This window comes from Mirounga leonina, unplaced genomic scaffold (assembly GCF_011800145.1).
Source record: "Mirounga leonina isolate KUSES-001 unplaced genomic scaffold, KU_Mleo_1.0 Mir_224, whole genome shotgun sequence".
Classification (NCBI taxonomy): domain Eukaryota; kingdom Metazoa; phylum Chordata; class Mammalia; order Carnivora; family Phocidae; genus Mirounga; species Mirounga leonina.
Window position 1 is genome coordinate 14,805,881 of NW_023270615.1, and position 18,734 is coordinate 14,824,614.

The 18,734-nt window shown below is 43.2% G+C and overlaps 1 protein-coding gene across 1 annotated transcript; it reads right to left on the reverse strand.

Annotated features, from left to right (window-relative positions):
- Nucleotides 1–1,439: 1,439 nt before the first annotated feature.
- On the reverse strand, nt 1,440–18,728 carry AK3 (adenylate kinase 3). The gene is made up of 5 exons (XM_035029146.1): nt 18,520–18,728; nt 10,494–10,613; nt 9,160–9,332; nt 8,499–8,617; nt 1,440–3,105 (listed from the first exon to the last, which is right to left on the reverse strand). The coding sequence occupies exons 1-5, from the start codon at nt 18,668–18,670 to the stop codon at nt 2,985–2,987; spliced, it is 684 nt and encodes a 227-aa protein (XP_034885037.1). The 5' UTR covers nt 18,671–18,728; the 3' UTR covers nt 1,440–2,984.
- Nucleotides 18,729–18,734: the final 6 nt, after the last annotated feature.

The following is an 18,734-nucleotide window of genomic DNA, read 5'->3' on the forward strand; positions in this document are numbered from 1 at the left end:
TTGCATCCATTTCCCATCTATAATAGATACTGTGTACCATTTCACAGGTCTCCGAGAATCGGACTCATGGAGTAAGTATTTGCTTGCTTACTAGGTAAGGTGATGGGGGGGTGGTTACAAAAGAAACGATTATGAATTGCTTAGCATCTAATAATGAAGTCAAAACCATTCTCATAAGCCTTGAAGAATTAGACTTGAAGTTTTCTCTTTTATAAGTATCAAAATGATAAAAAAAAAAAAAATCCTGCATCTTTCACTTGGTTTCTTAAAACAGCATGATTCTCTTCAAACACTTGGTAAAATATGAAATATCACCAAATTGATTTACTTTGGTAAAATCCTTCCAAAGTGCAATTTGGCGTTAACTTCAGTCAGTGCTATGTATATGGAAAAACCATGATCATTAGTTTAAAAAAAAAAAAAAAAACCCACAAAACAGAGTGGTTGGCTTTTACTGTGTTTTAAAAATTTTTAAACTAATAACTTCCAAAATCAAAATCTTGAGTTGCAAAACTAAGAAAGCTATTTCTTTTGTTGATGAGAAGACACAACTTACATGTTTTAAACTACAAATTTATTCTTGCTGTTGGTTGCAGGCATTATAGCAATTTAACCTTTGGTCTGTAATTACCATGGTTTGTTGTTAACATAGGTAAGTTTTGTCTCAAACTATGAAGTGTCCAAACTATTTTGCTGGGATGCCATTGTAAATACCTGGGGGAAAAGTAGCTGTGGGCTGGGGTTTAGAAATTTGAGTGAGTGTGTAATCTATTTCAAATGAAATTGAGAAAATTTGTGGATTGTACTGCCAGTTTGCATTTCCCACAGCACATTCTGCTTACGGAATAACTGTGGTATTCTAGAAAATAGGGTAACGGGTTAAGGAACTGTTCTCCTTATGAGCCTTTGAGGATGGTGGCTCCCGTTAGCCATGGCAGTCAGCTCTAGACATATTTCCATGTGGCACATAAATCGTAATGATGGCCGTTGAGCATTATGTTCTTTAGCAGGATGTGCTCCTCAGCAATGACAGCCTTCGTCAGGATGGTCTGACGCCAACCAATTCAGCATAAAACAATTCTCTCTATTTGCTTTAATAAAGGAAAAAAGTAATAGTGCAGGTGTTCCCCAAAGTAATGGATATATGTGCAAAACTTTGGGTGCAGTGTTTTAGGAGTAGGGAGGGAATGGTCACAGGGAAGAAGTCTCCGTTTTCAAAGCCATGTTCTTCCACCCCTCTTCTTGATTCCCAAATCTACGTGTGTTAGGAAGGCCAGTATGCCCGCAGTCCTGTAGCAGGAGATAACAGCTTCAAATGAAACCAGCCTATATTCTGTTGTAAGACAGTTATTAGAAAGCAGTCACCAATTCAGAAGCCAGGGAGACATCGGGGACGGAGTGCGCCCTGTGGAATACCGAAGACAAAGTAACACCCACGGTTCCCAAATTTAATTTTATTGTAGTACACTAATACTCACGTATGCCTGGTAACCTAGTGATAATTCATTAGCTTAGTAGTTTACAACAGTTTTAGAAAGCACATAATATTAACATTCAAATAAGGCCTTACAGAAAGTTTTGTAAAGAATTAAATGTGTCCTATAATCCTTTTTAAAAGCCTTGGTCCATTCTGAAAGATCAACATTGAATTTTTAAAAATCAAAAGAAAAGTTCTTCCCTCACAAAATACATAAAGAACCACTGCTGGCATTTGTATTTTAAGGACCCGGGATACCATGGGCCAGACGTTCAAAGGCAGTTATCAACAGCTTGTACGAGGACTTGTTGCATTGGATTTAGCACCAAGTAAAGGAAGAGTAAATAGGCCAGTGAAGATGTAGTTGGGTTGCTCCTCCACCTGTCCTCGCCCCACTCTTCCTACCAGGCCACAGGACGGAAGCATGTATCCCTGTTGCCCCACTAAGAAAGCAAATCATCTTCACTTTTAAATGGCTACTCAATGTACACACACAGAGGCAGAGGTCTCTCCCTGCCGGAGGATGGGGTCCACTGCTTTGATTAGGAATAAAGAACTCCTTCAGCAAACTCAGTTACTTTCCTGGTCCTTTTCAACCTCTCACGTAAATCCTTTTAACTGCTACTAATTTGATTAGTTTACTAATTATGATTGTTACGTGTGTCAAGGGAATTCTCCCCAAGCATACCTGATCCGTTTCTACTTCCTGACGACCAAGTATGCTTGCTTTACTTAGGGCCATAGGTTTTCTTTTCTTTTTGTACTGTTACTCATCACAGCAGACCTTACATAGTGATCAAAAAGAGAAACTGGCAAGTAGATCCTAAAGCACATATTTCTTAGGTAACCTGAGTATTTTCCTATATGCTGATTTAACACAATTTTATAGCAGACTGAAAATTCTGAGTAAACTGAAGGTTTGCTTAACAACACAGTAAATACAGTATATAAGGCTAAACTTATAAGTTTCTTAGTGTAAAGGCAGCAGTGAATTTGCATCCTGAAACTAATCTGCACATCTAGTTGCTTGTTTTCTAGGATTTTACAGACGTAGTGTCTCTCAGCGCTGACGATGCCGGTTTTTTTGGCAAGAGTCTACACACATTTCTCTAATGAGATACTTTACCAAGTGACATGGAATTTTTTCTTTTTAGCTTTTCCAGAAAAATAAGAAAATTTTTATCAACCATTTACTCTTCTGAACAAAAGTTATATTACTACCAATTGCTCTTTTAATTATGCTTTAGAAGATTTCTCAAAAGTTAAGACATCTGATTGTGTTTTAATCGCACACCCATAGAAGATACCTGGGTAAAACCCACTAGACAAAAAGATGAATCTTAGTATCGGACTCACTTGACACATCCTTAGTTTCTAGAATAAAATCAGTAGAAGTGAAACGAATATAATTGTCCAAGAATTCATACATGCCAGTCTCAGAACAAGGAGCTTCTAAATGCACAGGCGAGGAGTCTCTGCTCATCTTACTGGTTATATGCACTTTTCCTCATGGAGTAACTGATGCTTTCTGGTTTATTTGTGGAACTTTTGTTTGTAGGAAAGCGTAGACATAGGGCCAGATCTTGTCGGTTTCTGTTCCAGAGAAGGTTTCCAACACCCCTTTTTTCCTAAAGATGACAAAACAAAACAAAATAAAACACCACCACAGGTCTGACTCTTCCTGATGAGCTTTTTCAAAGTGATTTTTTTTTTTTTCAGGAGAAACTTTATTGAAATCTTGGGTCATATTAGAATATTTCCAAAATCAAACAGAATATTAGTCAAATGTTTAACTAGACAGACAAGGCAAAGTGTCAAAAACAAAAAAAATCGGAAGGTGTTACTGTTAACAGAGCCATCCCCCCAAATAGCATCATATCATATACTTGTCATAAACCTATAATTTCCTTTTTCTTTTCTTTTTTTAAGATTTTATTTATTTGACAGAGAGAGACACAGCAAGAGAGGGGTACACAAGCAGGGGGAGTGGGAGAGGGAGAAGCAGGCTTCCCGCTGGGCAGGGAGCCCGAAGCGAGGCTCAATCCCAGGACCCTGGGACCATGACCTGAGCTGAAGGCAGATGCTGAAGGACTGAGCCACCCAGGCACCCCTATAATTTTCTATTTTAATTTAAACACTATATTGAAAAGAAACAAATAGGGTTTGGTTTTGTTTTTTTGTAATTTGAGTAATGTGTTAGCAAATTGTTTAGCAAAATAAATCCTCCTAACTGATAAGGAACATAACACATTTAGAGGGAGAAGAAAGATCCTAGATCCATATATACAGCAACACCACTATAAATACACGGCATAGTCACCCTGAGATCTATTTTGTTTTCAGTGCATATCACAGTTTTCAAAAACGACAGCTTCTTGTGATTACATGCTCTCGATTTGCTAAATGCTCTGTCGGTCTGGGTGAGATGTTTAAGAGCAGGTTCTGACTGACTGGCCACATCCCTGGATCCATGTTAAATCAGTATCACCTCCAGATCCTTTTCTTCAGTTGTAGTATGATCTGATGACATGAAGTGAAGATCTTTTCCCCCTGGTTGGAATATGGCCTCAAATGGACTCTTAACCAATTTGGGTATGCCATTCCAGACATTCTCAGAGTTCACTACCTCCGCCATACCATTTGAAAGATTCCAAACCCTTGTGCCTCCTTCAGCGAAGACTCTCACATCTAGACCATGTGTTTCTTAGACTTGACCACACAACACATTTGGGTCCAACAGTAGATCTTTTCAGAGTGTAGGTTTTCTCTGGTTGAGCTGAGACATGATATTGTAACGCATCATGGTGCTTCCTTCCAGCTCTGGATTCTTCTTCAGAGAACAAAGTCAATGATGAAATGGCATCTCTGTTTTTATACTCTATAAATTCTTCCATATATATATATTCATTTATTTTTATTTATTATATATATGAGTATATATATATTCGTTTCAATCTGCATGTTGGGATCACGATTCTTACTGTGTAGACGGAATGGTAACCTATACTGGTTCCTGAAACATTCCACACAACGACTTTTTTGTGTCTTCAGGACTCAAAGTGATTCTTAACAAAAGATGATGGTGTGAGGCGCGCCTGGTTGGCTCAGTGGGTGGACTCTTGATCTCAGGGTTCTGAGTTCAAACTCCACGTGGGGGGCGGGGGAGGAGAGTTTTTAAAAAAATGATGTGGGGCGCCTGGGTGGCTCAGTTGGTTAACTGACTGCCTTCGGCTCAGGTCATGATCCTGGAGTCCCTGGATCGAGTCCCGCATTGGGCTCCCTGCTCGGCGGGGAGTCTGCTTCTCCCTCTGACCCTCTTCCCTCTCATGCTCTCTCTCATTCTCTCTCTCAAATAAATAAATAAAATCTTCAAAAAAATAAAAAAATTAAAAAATGATGTGGATTTAGGGGTCTCAGTAAGTATGGTCTGTGATCAGGAGAGAAAGGCATTGGCTTGGCACTGGTAAACCTAGATTTTAGTTTCATTTGTGTCCTGTGGCCTACGGAAATGGTCATCTGAAAAACAGGAGCACTTACTGAGCATGTGCTCAGTGTTTTAAATATAATAGCTCATGTAATCCTTTCTAAAGCTCAGATTCCTTATTTTTCTGATAAAACTATGTGTTAGAAAGTAAAGTAACAGCCCAGATCTCCTAAAGTAACAGCCCAGATCTCCAAACTGGTAGGTAGTAGGCTTCCAAACATGGGGCCCGTCACACACCCTTGGCTTTCTTTGCTTACCCGCTTGGCAAAACCACTTCCTAATATTTGGTGATGTTTCCTGCTTTTTGCTTAGGTTTATTTTTTCCTCTTTTGAATTTGGGGGAAATGGTAATAAAAACTGGTTTTCTGGTGTTTCCTGTTGTGTTCTCCATTTTTCCCCAGGCAGATTGCTATGGGTTGCTACCACCCGAGCTGCCAATGTCTCTCTACCCCTGGGGGTAAGATGGCGAGCAGGAGCAGGTGACCAGGGCTGCTTTTCAGAACACACACACTCCCTCCAGAGATTCTGGCATTCCTCCTCCTCCAACTCACACACAGTGTTTCAAAGTCTGCCTAAGAGCACCCGAGGAACTCGGGTTTCTTTCTAAAAACAGAATCAGTCCTCCCTCTGCAACCTTTCACTTGATTTTCAGAGGCTTCCCTGAAGACAAAAGCATTCCTCTATGATGCCTTACAAATTTGCCGGAGTTACGACTAACTTTAGGTAACTCCTACTCTTGGGGCGCCTGGGTGGCTCAGTGGGTTAAGTGTCTGCCTTCGGCTCAGGTCGTGACCCGGGGTCCTAGGATCGAGTCCTGCGTCGGGCTCCCTGCTCAGCGGGGAGTCTGCTTCGCCCTCCGCCTCTGCCCCTGCTTGTGCTCTCTCTCTCTCGCTGTCTCTCATATAAAAAAATAAAATCTTTGGGGAAAAAAAAGTTCTCAAATCAAGCCAGTGTCACAAGTGAGTTCATTACGGAGGGCACAAGCAGGCACCTTATACAATCCTAAAACTGTCCCTTGGATGGACATTTGTCATTTTAATTTCTATGAAATAAACCGGCTTCACCTATAGGTCCTCTAAAGAGTAAGAACATCGTACTGTTTGTTAACACAAACCTAATCACTCTGTAAATGTCCTGCTGCTGAGTTTTAAAAAACAATACAACTGTCAGTATTGTAAAATAATGCTGATTACCACTGAAATTGTTGCAAATACCACTTTCGGTTTTGGGTTAAGTCCAGCCCTAGCTCTATGTGCAGGAGTTTCGAAGGAAAAGCTTCAATTGATGGCAAGAGGGAGCAAAAGCTAGAAGCCTGGAAAGACTAGGGTATCTCCTGGGGCACCTGGGTGGCTCAGTAGGTTAAGCATCTGCCTTCAGCTCAGGGTTCTGCTCAGTGAGGAGCCTGCTTCTCCCTCTCCCCCGCCCCTCCCTCCCCCTGCTCATGCTCTTTCTCTCCAATAAATAAAATCTTAAAAAAAAAAAAAAAAGCCTAGGATAGACTAGAGTATCTCCTAAGATGGGACCCAGTTCATACGCTTCCTCTCTGCAGCCTTCCCAACTCCCCTCCCCACTTCTGGACAGAAGTAACCCCTATTTCCGCTGCATGAGGTGGTCAATAGCCTTGCAGTGTTCTCAGCCCAGCAACAATGCGCTCTCCCTTCTGGTTACTTTTGAGTGATTAACAAAACCTCATTTGGGAAATAACACCTTCACCAAACCCAGTCTGTGAGATTTGGGTGGAACTCTCCCCACTCCCCAGCTTCCAGGATGGACATGATCAGAGCGAATGGGTGCCGACTCCAGGACTGTTCCTGGCAAAGGGGCCCTCTTTTCTACTCTGTAGCTGAACTGGTAAGAGACAAGCGGGGATGCTGGGGGGCTCACACAGGGACAGCCCACCTGAGACCGAAGCCAGCATGGAGAAGTTGCTGAGCGTGACAGGCCTGAGGACGCTGTCTGAACACGTGGACCCAGGATCTACATTTGGACTTTAGTTAGAATAAATTCCCCTTTGCTGAAGCTGGTGTGAATGACGTTCCTGATTGACAGAAGCACACATCCCATTGTATGGAAACTATGATTTACCCAGCTCTCTGCCTCACCCACACAGAGCAGGTGCGATTTCTTGGGGCCTGGCCCTGACCTGTGAGGACCAGTGTCAGCAGAGTAAATAAAAACAGCACCTACCACTGAGTGATTTATTGGTGTCGGGGCTGTGGTAAGCCTCTACGTGGATTCTCTCAATCCCGTTTACAGCCCCATTCAGTAGGTACTATTTAATACTGCTCTGACTTAACACATGATGAGTCTGTGGCACAAAGGTCGAATGAAGGCCGTGCCCAGGGCCACACACACAGCTGGCCACCTGCAGAACCAAGCTCCTTATACAAATGACAAAGTTACGGTAACAGCCACTGGGGAAAGTGAATTGCCAACTCGCTTGTAATTTCACCCTCCAGAAAGTACTACCCTAGGACCGTTTGGAGACTGGCTTCAGGGGTCACCGCATGCGTACCCCATTCCTCCACCGCCAGTAGGAGCCAACGATGATACAGTGTTCACTATGCGCCAGTCACACTTCCAGGAGTCACCCCTAGTAACGCACTCTTTCTACCCTGTGTTCTTACCCCAGTTAAGCAAGAGGTTAAGAGCAGGTTAATCAACAATGAGCTGGGATTTGAACTCAGGCAGGCAGGATCCAGAATCTGCTCCAGCCACAGCACCGGGCTGTCTTGACACTGAATCACTGTTGAGTGAATGTTACGAAGGCAAAGGGGATGCAGTCGCTCCTCCGCGAGCAGAGGGAAAGGCTGACTAAGCAGATGGCACTGCATCAAGTATTTATGCAGCATAGTTCCCGTATTTGTTGTGGGATATGAACTCCCTAACGAGCACACAAAACTGTGTTCAGATACAAGCTTTTAAAGACTATGAGCCAAACATGATCTGAGGGTAGGTTGGCATCTGAGGCTTCTGAGCATCCTCCAGCAGCATGGGTGGTGGGCATTATCAGACTTGCCTCCCCAGCACCCACGGCTGCCCTCCCTCTACCTAACAGCAGACTTTGGGGGGACTCCCCACTCCAGGGGGTAGCCCACCAGCCTATTCCCTCCCAACCAGGAGCTGGTTCCAGAACGGGCAGTAACCTAGGCCTAAAACAGTTAGTGCCAGGATTCCCTGACCACAGTGGCTGTTCACGTTGGTGCCCCCTTCGTGACATGTGGGGCTTTTGTTCACTTGGGGGAAAGCTGATCACTCATCCCTCCACGAAAAAGGATGCCCCCCGCTGGGAGTCTGCGGACACAGCCAACGCAGAGCTGAAAGAGTGGCAAGACTCTGATCAAACCTAGTGGTGACTGAAGCCCAACCTACCTTCTGGAAGTGTCTATTATGCAAGCTAATACATTTCCTGTACTGTTTAAACCAATTTGAATCGGATCTTCTGGTATTTCGCATTTCAGCTATAAAGCATGGATAATCGAAAACTGACTTAGTGCTTCACCATGTAAGAGAAGTTCTGAAAAGCGACAAACTCACTGGTAATATTCCAGGACCGGCTGTGTCTGGACTTCATAAGCCTTCAGCCTCTTGACAATGGTCTCTGGCTTGTCATCATCACGCTGAATGAGAGGCTCCCCGGTCAGGTCATCGATCCCCTGAACAGGAGTTACAAGAGGCTGGGATCAAACATCTTATCTTTGAAGCATATTTTTATGAGCAGTTAAGTGATTTTTAGACATCTCTAGGCAAGCACCAAGCACAAAAGCGTGCTTTTAAGTAAACAGAATCAAATCCAAACTCAGATCATTGCAACGCAGAGCCCTGAGACCCCAGAGTCATCTCCGGTATCGGTCCTTAGAGTTAAAAGACTTCCTCAAAGCAGCCTCTCAATAATTTCATATATATACAAAATGACTCAGCGATAGCCTGGGAATCCCAACGGTAACCCCTAAATAAGCCACAGCGGTCACTAATCCTTCTTACCCCGAGTCCTCACACACTCCCCGGCACAGAGTAGGAAATCCGTAAATGGTCTGAATGAATAACCAACCCCCATCGTTCCCGCGGATTCCTTTACCAACAAGCTGAGTGCACTGGACTCGCCCACCGCACCACATGACCGGGAGCAGGCGTCCTAACACTTACATCGGGGAGGGCAAGAGAGTCACAGACCGTCTGAGCCACCACGACGACTCACCACAGCTTTGGGAGGGTTGAATTCGATGTTGTAGACCCGGCCGCTGGCCGGATGAATCCAGCGAGCAGTGAGACGCTGCTTAATGACCTCAAAGGGCACGTTCAGATTAATCACTGTGTCTACCTGATAAGCTCTATCCAGGGCTTCTGCTTGTGGAAGTGTCCTTGGAAAACCTTTACAAAAAAAAAAAAAAAAAAAAAAAAGAATAAAGGAAGGTTGGGAGAGGGGAAGAAAGAAGAGAATTAAGGAATGATGAACAATCTGAACAAAAGCAGTAATACCAGGAAGGCTGATCACAGCTGTAGGGCAACAGTGATGGTTGGTTAATTTTATGCGTCAACTTGACTGGACCCATGGGGCGCTTGGATACTGGTCAAACACTTTTTGGGGTGTGTCTGTGAGGCTGTTTTTGGGTGAGAGTGACATTTAAATCAGGAGACTGAGTAAAGCAGATTGTTCTCCCTGATGTGGGTGGGCCTCCCCTAATCCATAGAAGGCCTGGATAGACCGGAAGGGCTGACCCTCCCCCCAATAAGGGGGAGTTCCTCCTGCCTGATGGCCCTGGAGCTGAGACGCCCGCCTTTTCCTGCCTCGGACTCAAACGGAAGGAAGCCAGCTCCTCTTGGGTCTCGAGCCTGTTGGCCTTCAGACCAGAGCCTGACCACCCGTCGGTTCTCCTGGGTCTTCACCCTGAAGATCTCGGGACCTGTCAGCCCCCATCATCCTGTGAGCCAATTCCTTAAAATAAATACCGCTCGGGCGCCTGGGTGGCTCAGTCGGTTAAGCGACTGCCTTCGGCTCAGGTCATGATCCTGGAGTCCCTGGATCGAGTCCCGCATCGGGCTCCCTGCTCGGCAGGGAGTCTGCTTCTCCCTCTGACCCTCCTCCCTCTCATGCTCTCTCTCATTCTCTCTCTCGCAAATAAATAAAATCTTAAAATAAATAAATAAATAAATAAATACCGCTCTCTCTCTTCAAAAACTAAAAATCAACCTTTCCTCAAGGTTCCTGCCACACTTCTGGCTGGAGAAAGTTTACAACTGATTGCAAATTACTTTCCACCCTTCCTTCCCCGTCCTCATGAAATATTCTGAAAGGAGGGTGAAGGAACCAGTCACATCTGAAGGGAGCATAGGAATCGTGCGGTCCACTTTTGTCTTTCTCCTCAGATGAAGAAGCAGGCCCAGAGAAGATGACTGGCCCAAGGCCTCAGGGTGGTGAATGGCGGCACTCAGCGCGACCCCCCACCCCACACCAGATGTGTAGCCACGAAATGCTCATTCTCTGTCCATGCTCATCACTCTGGACAGCTGAAATGCTCTAACACCACTTACCATCCAATAGCCAGCTATACTGGGTGAGGTTTCTCAGCTCATGAAGGGCCAGCCGAGTCATGACATCATCTGGGATGAGCTTCCCTTGGTCAATGAAAGTCTTGGCTAACACACCAATTTCTACAGCAGAGGAGGGAGGGAAAAACCCATCAGCGAGCATATTTGCTTTATCCCATTCCAGGCCCCTAGGAAACCACTAGCCTAGGGAGGACCTCTGGATAGCACCGTCATACGAAAATGTGCATTGCCAACTTTGGTGATAAAACAGAAGTTACAAAATGATCTATACCTACTTCAAATTCTCCGTTATGTAAAAATATATAAATGCAAATGTATAGATAGAAAAAATAATAGAAAGCTACTGACACCATGTTAACAGCAGTCATCTCTGTGATATAAGTGATTTTTTAATATATCTGCACTGTTCGGTATTTTGTAAATTTTCTATCAGAAAAAACATACAGAATACTAGAAATTATTGTCTTTTTTAAGTAGGAACTTGAAGTAGTCATTATGTATGAGTGGCTCAGTGTAAGTGCTTGCTATCATGTTACTGTACAGATTCTTCTAATCCTTTCAATAAAATAACCTGCTATAAAGGTGCACATACTTAGTATGTGTCCACACCTCTCTGTCGCTTTGACCAGGCTCTGACCACTGCTCTGGGGAAGCAGAGGTCAGCCTCATCACCAGTGTTTGGGGAAAAAAAAGTAAAAACTTGCGCTGCTTCAAGGCTGAGTCCCTAAAACGGGGACTGGCCCCTTCGCTCACTTCTCACTCTTCAGACCATGTCCTCGGGTAAGCCCTCAACTAATGACATCAAATGGAATGAGAGGATTGGGCTCATTTTAAAAGTTCTTAATTTCATCAGTATTAGAATAGCATTAAGAAAAGATCATTTGATCTTGCCACTTCTGCTCAACACTGTATCAGAGATTCTAGCCAGGACACTTAGTCCAGAAAAAGAAATTAAAGGCATCCAGAAAGGAAGAAGTAAAACTCTCTCTATGCAGATGAGATGATCTTCTATATAGAAAATCCTAAAGAGTCCACTAAAAAACGGTTAGAACTAATGAGTTCAGCAAAGTTGCAAGATACAAGATCAACATACAAAAAAATTTAGCCTTGAACAGTCTGAAAATAAAATTAAGAAAACAATTCCATTCACAATTACATCAAAAAATACAAATATAAAAGTTAGCAATACATTTTTAAAAAGTGTAAAACGGACCATCTGAAAACTACATTGTTGAAAGAAATTAAAGACCTAACTAAATGGAGAAACATCTCATATTCATGGATTAGAAAAGTAAATATTAAGATGGAAATAGCCTCCAAAAATGACTAACAGATTTAATGCAATCCTATCAAAATCCCAGCTGGTGTCTTTGCAGAAACTGAGAAACTGATCCTAAAAATCATATGGAAATGTAAGGGACCCAGAACAGCTGAAATAATCTTGAAAAAGAACAAAGTTGGAGGACACACACTTTGGATTTTAAAACAGCAATCAAGACTGTGCAGTAACAACAGACATATAGATTAACGGAACAGAATTAAGACTCCAGAAATAACCCCTCACATTTACCATCCATTGGTTTTCAATGAGGATACCAAGACAATTCCATGGGGGAAAGAACAGTCTTTTCAACAAATGGTGCTGGGACAACTGAATATACAGACATAAGAGAATAAAGTTGGACCTCTACCTCACAGCAAATATAAAAATTAATATCAATCACAGACCTAAAGTTAAGAGCTAAAACTACAAAACTCTTAAAACATAGGCATAAATCCTCATGACTATTCATCAGGCAATGGTTTCTTAGACATGAAGCCAAAAGCACAATCAACAAAAGAAAAAATAGATGAGGGCGCTTAAGCATCTGCCTTTGGCTCAGGTCATGATCCCAGGGTCCTGGGATCGAGCCCCGCATCGGGCTCCCTGCTCAGCGGGAAGCCTGCTTCTCCCTCTCTCACTCCCCCTGCTTGTGTTCCTGCTCTCGCTATCTCTGTCTCTGTCAAATAAATAAAATCTTTAAAAAAAAAAAATAGATGAACTGGATTCATTAAAATTAAAAACCTTTATGCTTCAAAGAACACAACAAAAGTGAAAAGACAATCCACTGAATGGAAGAAAATTTTTGTAAATCCTGTATCTGATAAGGAACTTGTATATAGAATATCTAAAGAATTCTTACAACAATAAAAGACATAATTCTTACACAATAAAAAGACAACCCATTTTTAAAAATGGGAAAAAGATCTGAACACAAAAAGCAGATACACAAGTGGACAATAAGCACATGGAAAGATGCTCAACATGACTAGTCATTAAGGAAATAGAAATGGAAACCACAATGAGATACCATTTCACACTCAGCAGGATGACTATAATCAAAGAGACAGATAATATCAAGTGTTGGCAAGAATGTTGAGAAATGGAAACCCTCCTCTATTGCTGGTAGGGTTTTAAATGCTGTAGCCAAATTGGAAAAATACTGTGGCAGTTTTCAAAATGTTAAAAAGAGTTAGCATCTTACCTAGCAATTGCATGCCATGCCGAGGTGTATACACACACACATCCAAGAGAAATTAAAACAGACATCTACACAAAACTTATACATGAGTGTTCAAAGCAACATTATTCACAATAGCCGAAAAGTGGAAACTCAAATGTCTGCCAAGTGATTAATGGATAAATAAAATGTGACATATCTATACAAAATTATATCACTCGGCCATAAAAAGAAATACTGATGTATGTTACAAAGTGTATGAACTTGAAGACAAGTCCACCAACTCATGAATGGGTAAATAAAATCTGCTACATCCATTTGATGAAGTACCACTCAGCAATAAAACGGATGGAGAAGCAACACACACTACAACACCTTGAACCGTGAAAACCTCATGCTAAGTGAAAGAAGCCAGACACAAAAGACCACATATTGTATGAGTCCATTTGTCTGAAATGTTCAGAATAGGCAAATCAATAGAGGCAGAAAGTCGATCAGAGTTGCCAGGGGCTCAGATTGGGGGGTGGGGTGGGAGGGAGGGGGACAGGAGTGACTGCTAATGGGTATGAGGTCTCTTTGGGGGGTAATGAAAATGTTCTAAAATTGATAGTGTTAATGGTTGCACAACTCTGCGCATACTAAAGTCCACTAAATTGTAAACTCCAGGGGCGCCTGGGTGGCTCAGTCATTAAGCAACTGCCTTCAGCTCAGGTCCTGATCCCGGAGTCCTGGGATCGAGCCCCGCATCGGGCTCCCTGCTCGGCGGGGAGCCTGCTTCTCCCTCTCCCACTCCCCCTGCTTGTGTTCCCTCTCTCGCTGTCTCTCTCTCTGTCAGATAAATAAATAAAATCTTAACTTTAAATGGGTAAAATATATGGTATATTAGATCTCAATAAAGCTGTTAAAAATGAGGCAATCCTTATCAAAAGCACTATTATGAAAGGTACAGAACAGTATTACAGTTTGCTGCCATTTGTGTAAGAAATAACAAACAAGGGAAGAACAGGTAAACATTTGGTTGTACATACATGAAATAGCTCTAGAAGGATCTTTTCACTAAATGGCCTTTCACATTTTTTGGAATTCCAAACCATGTAAATATATTGCCTCTTTTTTTTTTATTCTTATGTTAATCCCCTACATTACATCATTAGTTTTAGATGTAGTGTTCCATGATTCATTGTTTGTGCATAACGCCCAGTGCTCCATGCAGAACGTGCCCTCCTCAATACCCATCACCAAGCTAACCCATCCTCCCACCCCCCTCCCCTCTAGAACCCTCAGTTTGTTTTTCAGAGTCCATCGTCTCTCATGGTTTGTCTACCCCTCCGATTTACCCCTCTTCATTCTTCCCCTCCTGCTACCTTCTTCTTCTTCTTCTTTTTTTTTTCTGAACATATATTGCATTATTTGTTTCAGAGGTACAGATCTGAGAGTCAACAGTCTTGCACAATTCACAGCGCTTACCAGAGCACATACCCTCCCCAGTGTCTATCACCCAGTCAGCCCATCCCTCCCACCCCACCCCCCACTCCAGCAACCCTCAGTTTGTTTCCTGCGATTAAGAATTCCTCATATCAGTGAGGTCATATGATACATGTCTTAATATATTGCCTCTTATAAGTGAGGGCTTTGGGGGTTTTTGCCATTACAAAAATAATTTGCCCTACCGTCAAAATCATTCTAATTAGGGGCGCCTAAGCTGCACAGGTGTAGATGATAAAAGTTTTGTCAGGGAATCTTGGCAGCTGACGGAGCCTTTGAAGATCTTCTACTGAGTTCAGTTTCCCCAACATACAGATGAGCACAAAGGACATTCGAGAGGATCAGCCATCTAGTGCAAGGTTCTGTCTTTGAGAAACACTAAGCCACAAGGCAGTTTCTCAAACTTTGGGCAATCCCATGGCAACCTCACAATTTCTGCCACAGCTGGACTATTACTTACTGCATAACTTTCTTCAAAGCGACCCAGCTTCTCCAATTAACGAATTATCATGTTCATAAAAATAAAGGGTTGGTGTGTTTGTTGCTTTTCAAATATCCTTTGAAATAAATAGATTAAAAAACTGTGTCCACCTAAAATGATCTCCTGACCATCAACACTGCATCAGGGAAAGTGTCTACCTGGTGCTCGAGGAGATCTGGGTGTTCACCCTTGTCTCCCAGTAACTGCTGTTTGTAATTGAGCGAGTTTTGCAACCTCTCCTGCACTCAGTCGCTTATCTTTAAACCAGAGGGCTGGCCTAATGTCTAAGGGTCAGGCTCCAGCCTCTTGACTCCGGGGTCAGGGCTGGCCACCCTTACTCCACGTCTGCTCCCGCCAGCAGGGGGCCTCGTGTGTCCAGTTGTCCTTGTCACATCCTCTGTGTTGATTTTAAACTTTAGCTAAAAAATACAGCTCCAGGTTAAAACACAGGACCCCAATGAAATAGTGGTTTGAGAGTAAACAGGTGCCCTCTTTCCCAGCACTATTTGACAGGACCACGTTTATAGAAATTCCACGCTAAGGGTTTCATATTGGAAGGAAATAAGCAGAGATGCTGCCAAGTGTTCATGCCACGGCATAACAGTACTTATTATAGCAAAGAATGGTTAACAACATAAATGTCCAATGATAGGAAAAGGTTAAAATTAAATATCATTTTCGGGGCACCTGGATGGCTCAGTCAGTGAAGCATCTGCCTTCAGCTCAGGTCATGATCCTGGGATTGAGTCCCTCATGGGGCTCTCTGCTTAGCGGGGAGTCTGCTTCTCCCTCTCACTCTGCCTGCCCCTCCCCCTGCTTGTGTGCACGCGCGCGCGCTCTCTCTCTCTCTAATAAATAAATAAATAAAATCTTTAAAAAAATGTATAAATTAAAAAATTAAATATCATTTTTAAGACTGCCTCGTGGTGTGTGGACATGCTCCCAATAAGTGAGAAAAAAGGTATATGAGCAATCATTTAGAATGCAACAATTTTGCAAATACATACAGATGCAACAGAGTAAAAAACAAAGAAAAAAGCATATAAGGCACTAAAGGGTTAATTGTAATTGTTTCCGGGTGGTGGAATTATGAGGATTTTAATTCTCTTTTTTATATTCTCATGACATATTTTTCTTCCTTTATAATAAATATACTTTACTTTTAGTATCAAAAAACACAAAGCTGTAATTTTTAATAAAAGACTACACCTCTTTTTTGGCTCTGATCCTGTGGGAAATATGCAATCCCACTTAAAAAAAAAAAAAGAGAAGAGAAAAATATTTATTGAGAATATATTCTTAGTCCTGAGATACAGAAGAACATCTGTAATAACAATCTCCTGACACCTCCCTAAGCTCCATTTTCTGTTTTCTTTGTTAAAGAACTGCTGTTTTTAAAGACCTTTTAAAGACAAGCAGGCACCTGAGGCGAGCTGGACTTTTTTCCAAGGGATGCTCCCACCCCTCCCTCCCGCCTCCCTTTCTCCACATGGAGCGAGAAAGAGAACAGTGGGCCTGTCCGGGGACGTTAAGGCTAAACAGAGCATTGTTTCTTAATTTTGAAAAAGTTTACTTCATTGGCTTTCAATTTAATTTTTTTTTTTTTAAGATTTTATTTATTCACTTGAGACAGAGAGAATGAGAGAGAGAGAGCACATGAGAGGGGGGAGGGTCAGAGGGAGAAGCAGACCCCCCACTGAGCAGGGAGCCCGATGCGGGACTCGATCCCGGGACTCCAGGATCATGACCTGAGCCAAAGGCAGTCGCTTAACCAACTGAGCCACCCAGGCGCCCCTCAATTTAATTTTTTAAAAATGCTTTATGTTTTCACAAATCAGTGGCACCTTAACTCGCCGAAAGTGTTCTTTCACCACACAGTGATACCTCACTGCTCAGTTATTTTTCAGAGAATCCCTTATGCATTCCTTATGCCTTCCCACTCTGGATAACCTTACCCCTACCAGGTGCCGGGTTGGAGGCTGTTCATTGTTACCTAACTACTTAAGTATGTTGCACAAGAACATTTAGCAAGCAGGGCAAACAATTTAACCTTTTGAAGAAGTGTTAACTGACCACAAAACACTATACACTGTATGTTTCTTAAATGATCAATGCTAGAAGAGAAAAACAAAAGCAGTCATTTGCCAGACTCAGACAAACTAAAAACATCGAGGTGGTTCTTTTTTTCACTTACATTCTGAAACAACAGACAAAAACCCCACCTAGAAATGATCTAGGTTCAGCAAACAGATACCTATACAAACATGAACAGAATGAGCTGGATTTTTATGTTCTGATGTGGAAAAATATCCTAGATATAAAGTGAAAATACGCTGGTGCAGAATACATACATAGTATGATTGCATACTACATAAAGTAAGGGCTAGATCGTGTGTATTTGTACACAAATACACATTTCTAAAAGGAAACACAAGGTCGTGTTCCCCTGTGAAGATTTGAACTGAGGCAGGGAAGGAGAGAGGGCTTTACTTTTCATTACATGTATTTCTGTCCTTTCTCCAATCCTTTTTTTTACCTTGCGCAGGCATTACTTCTAAATTTTTTTAAAAAGGAGGTTCAAAATGAGTTCTGTTTTGGAAAATAAAGGTCAACACCTTTGAGGAAAAAAAACCTCATCTTACTGTTGACTTTTTAAAAACATCTTTCTTGGGGCCCTGGTTGGCTCAGTCGGTAGAGCGTGAGACTCTTGATCTCGGATCTCCCGGTGGTGAGTTCAAGTCCCACATGGGTGTAGAAGTTAGTTTAAGAAAAATATTTTAACATCTTTTTTAGAAAAATTTAAAACAATAAAAAAAATAAAAACAGCTTTCTTAAGATATAATTTGCTTAACATAAAATTCATCCATTGTAAAGTACAGAGTTTGTTGACTGGATTTGGTGCTGAGTTCTAAGAATTTATATGGCATGAGAAACAGTCTTTCAGATAACTATGCACAATAGCTTTCCTAAGAAATCTCTGGGGTATCAAAGATCTAAGCCAATTTTGTGATTGCAACGAGCACAAATAGCGGGCCTTCAGATTATGGGAGAAAGGGTGGATCCAGAAAAATCCCAGAGTTCAACCAAAAAAAAAAAAAAAAAAACTAAAAAAAAGGAAGAGCAAACCCTTCAGGTCAAACTTCAGTTCTCCAGGTGGAAGGGCACGTGTTCCTAAGCGAGCAGCAGCGACTGGACCTGGACGTGCTTCTCAAACAAAGCCCAGCAGCTCATTTTAAACTCTGAACTTCGACCTGCCCTAACTCTCGAGTCTTTCCCCCCAGTAACCTGCCCAAAGCTGCCCCCGGAGGCTGGAGCTTTCGGGGCGCAACTGCTCGGCTGCCTGAGGTCTCTCCCCTGGGCGGCGGGAGGGGGATGCCGCGTCCGCATCCCTGGTCCTGCATCCGGGAACCCGCATCCCGCCCGGGACCCGCGCCCCGGCCCCGCCGCATCCCGGGGCCCCGCCTTCCCCAGATCCGCACCCCCGCCCGCAAACCCCGGCCCCGGCGACGGCGCACGCCACCCCTCGGGGCCCGGCTCCCACCTGTGCCCCGAAGCATGTTGTCTCGGAGCAGGTCCCCGCTGGAGAGGTGCTTCAGCGCGAAGTGCCTGGTGATGCGCGACGACACGGTGCCCTTGCCCGAGCCCGGCGCCCCCATGATCACCGCGCGCACCAGCCGCGCGGACGCCCCCATGGCCGGAGGGAGCCGCCGGGCGGCGCGCGCTCCCCGCGGGTGGGCTCGGGGCTGGCCGGCGGGC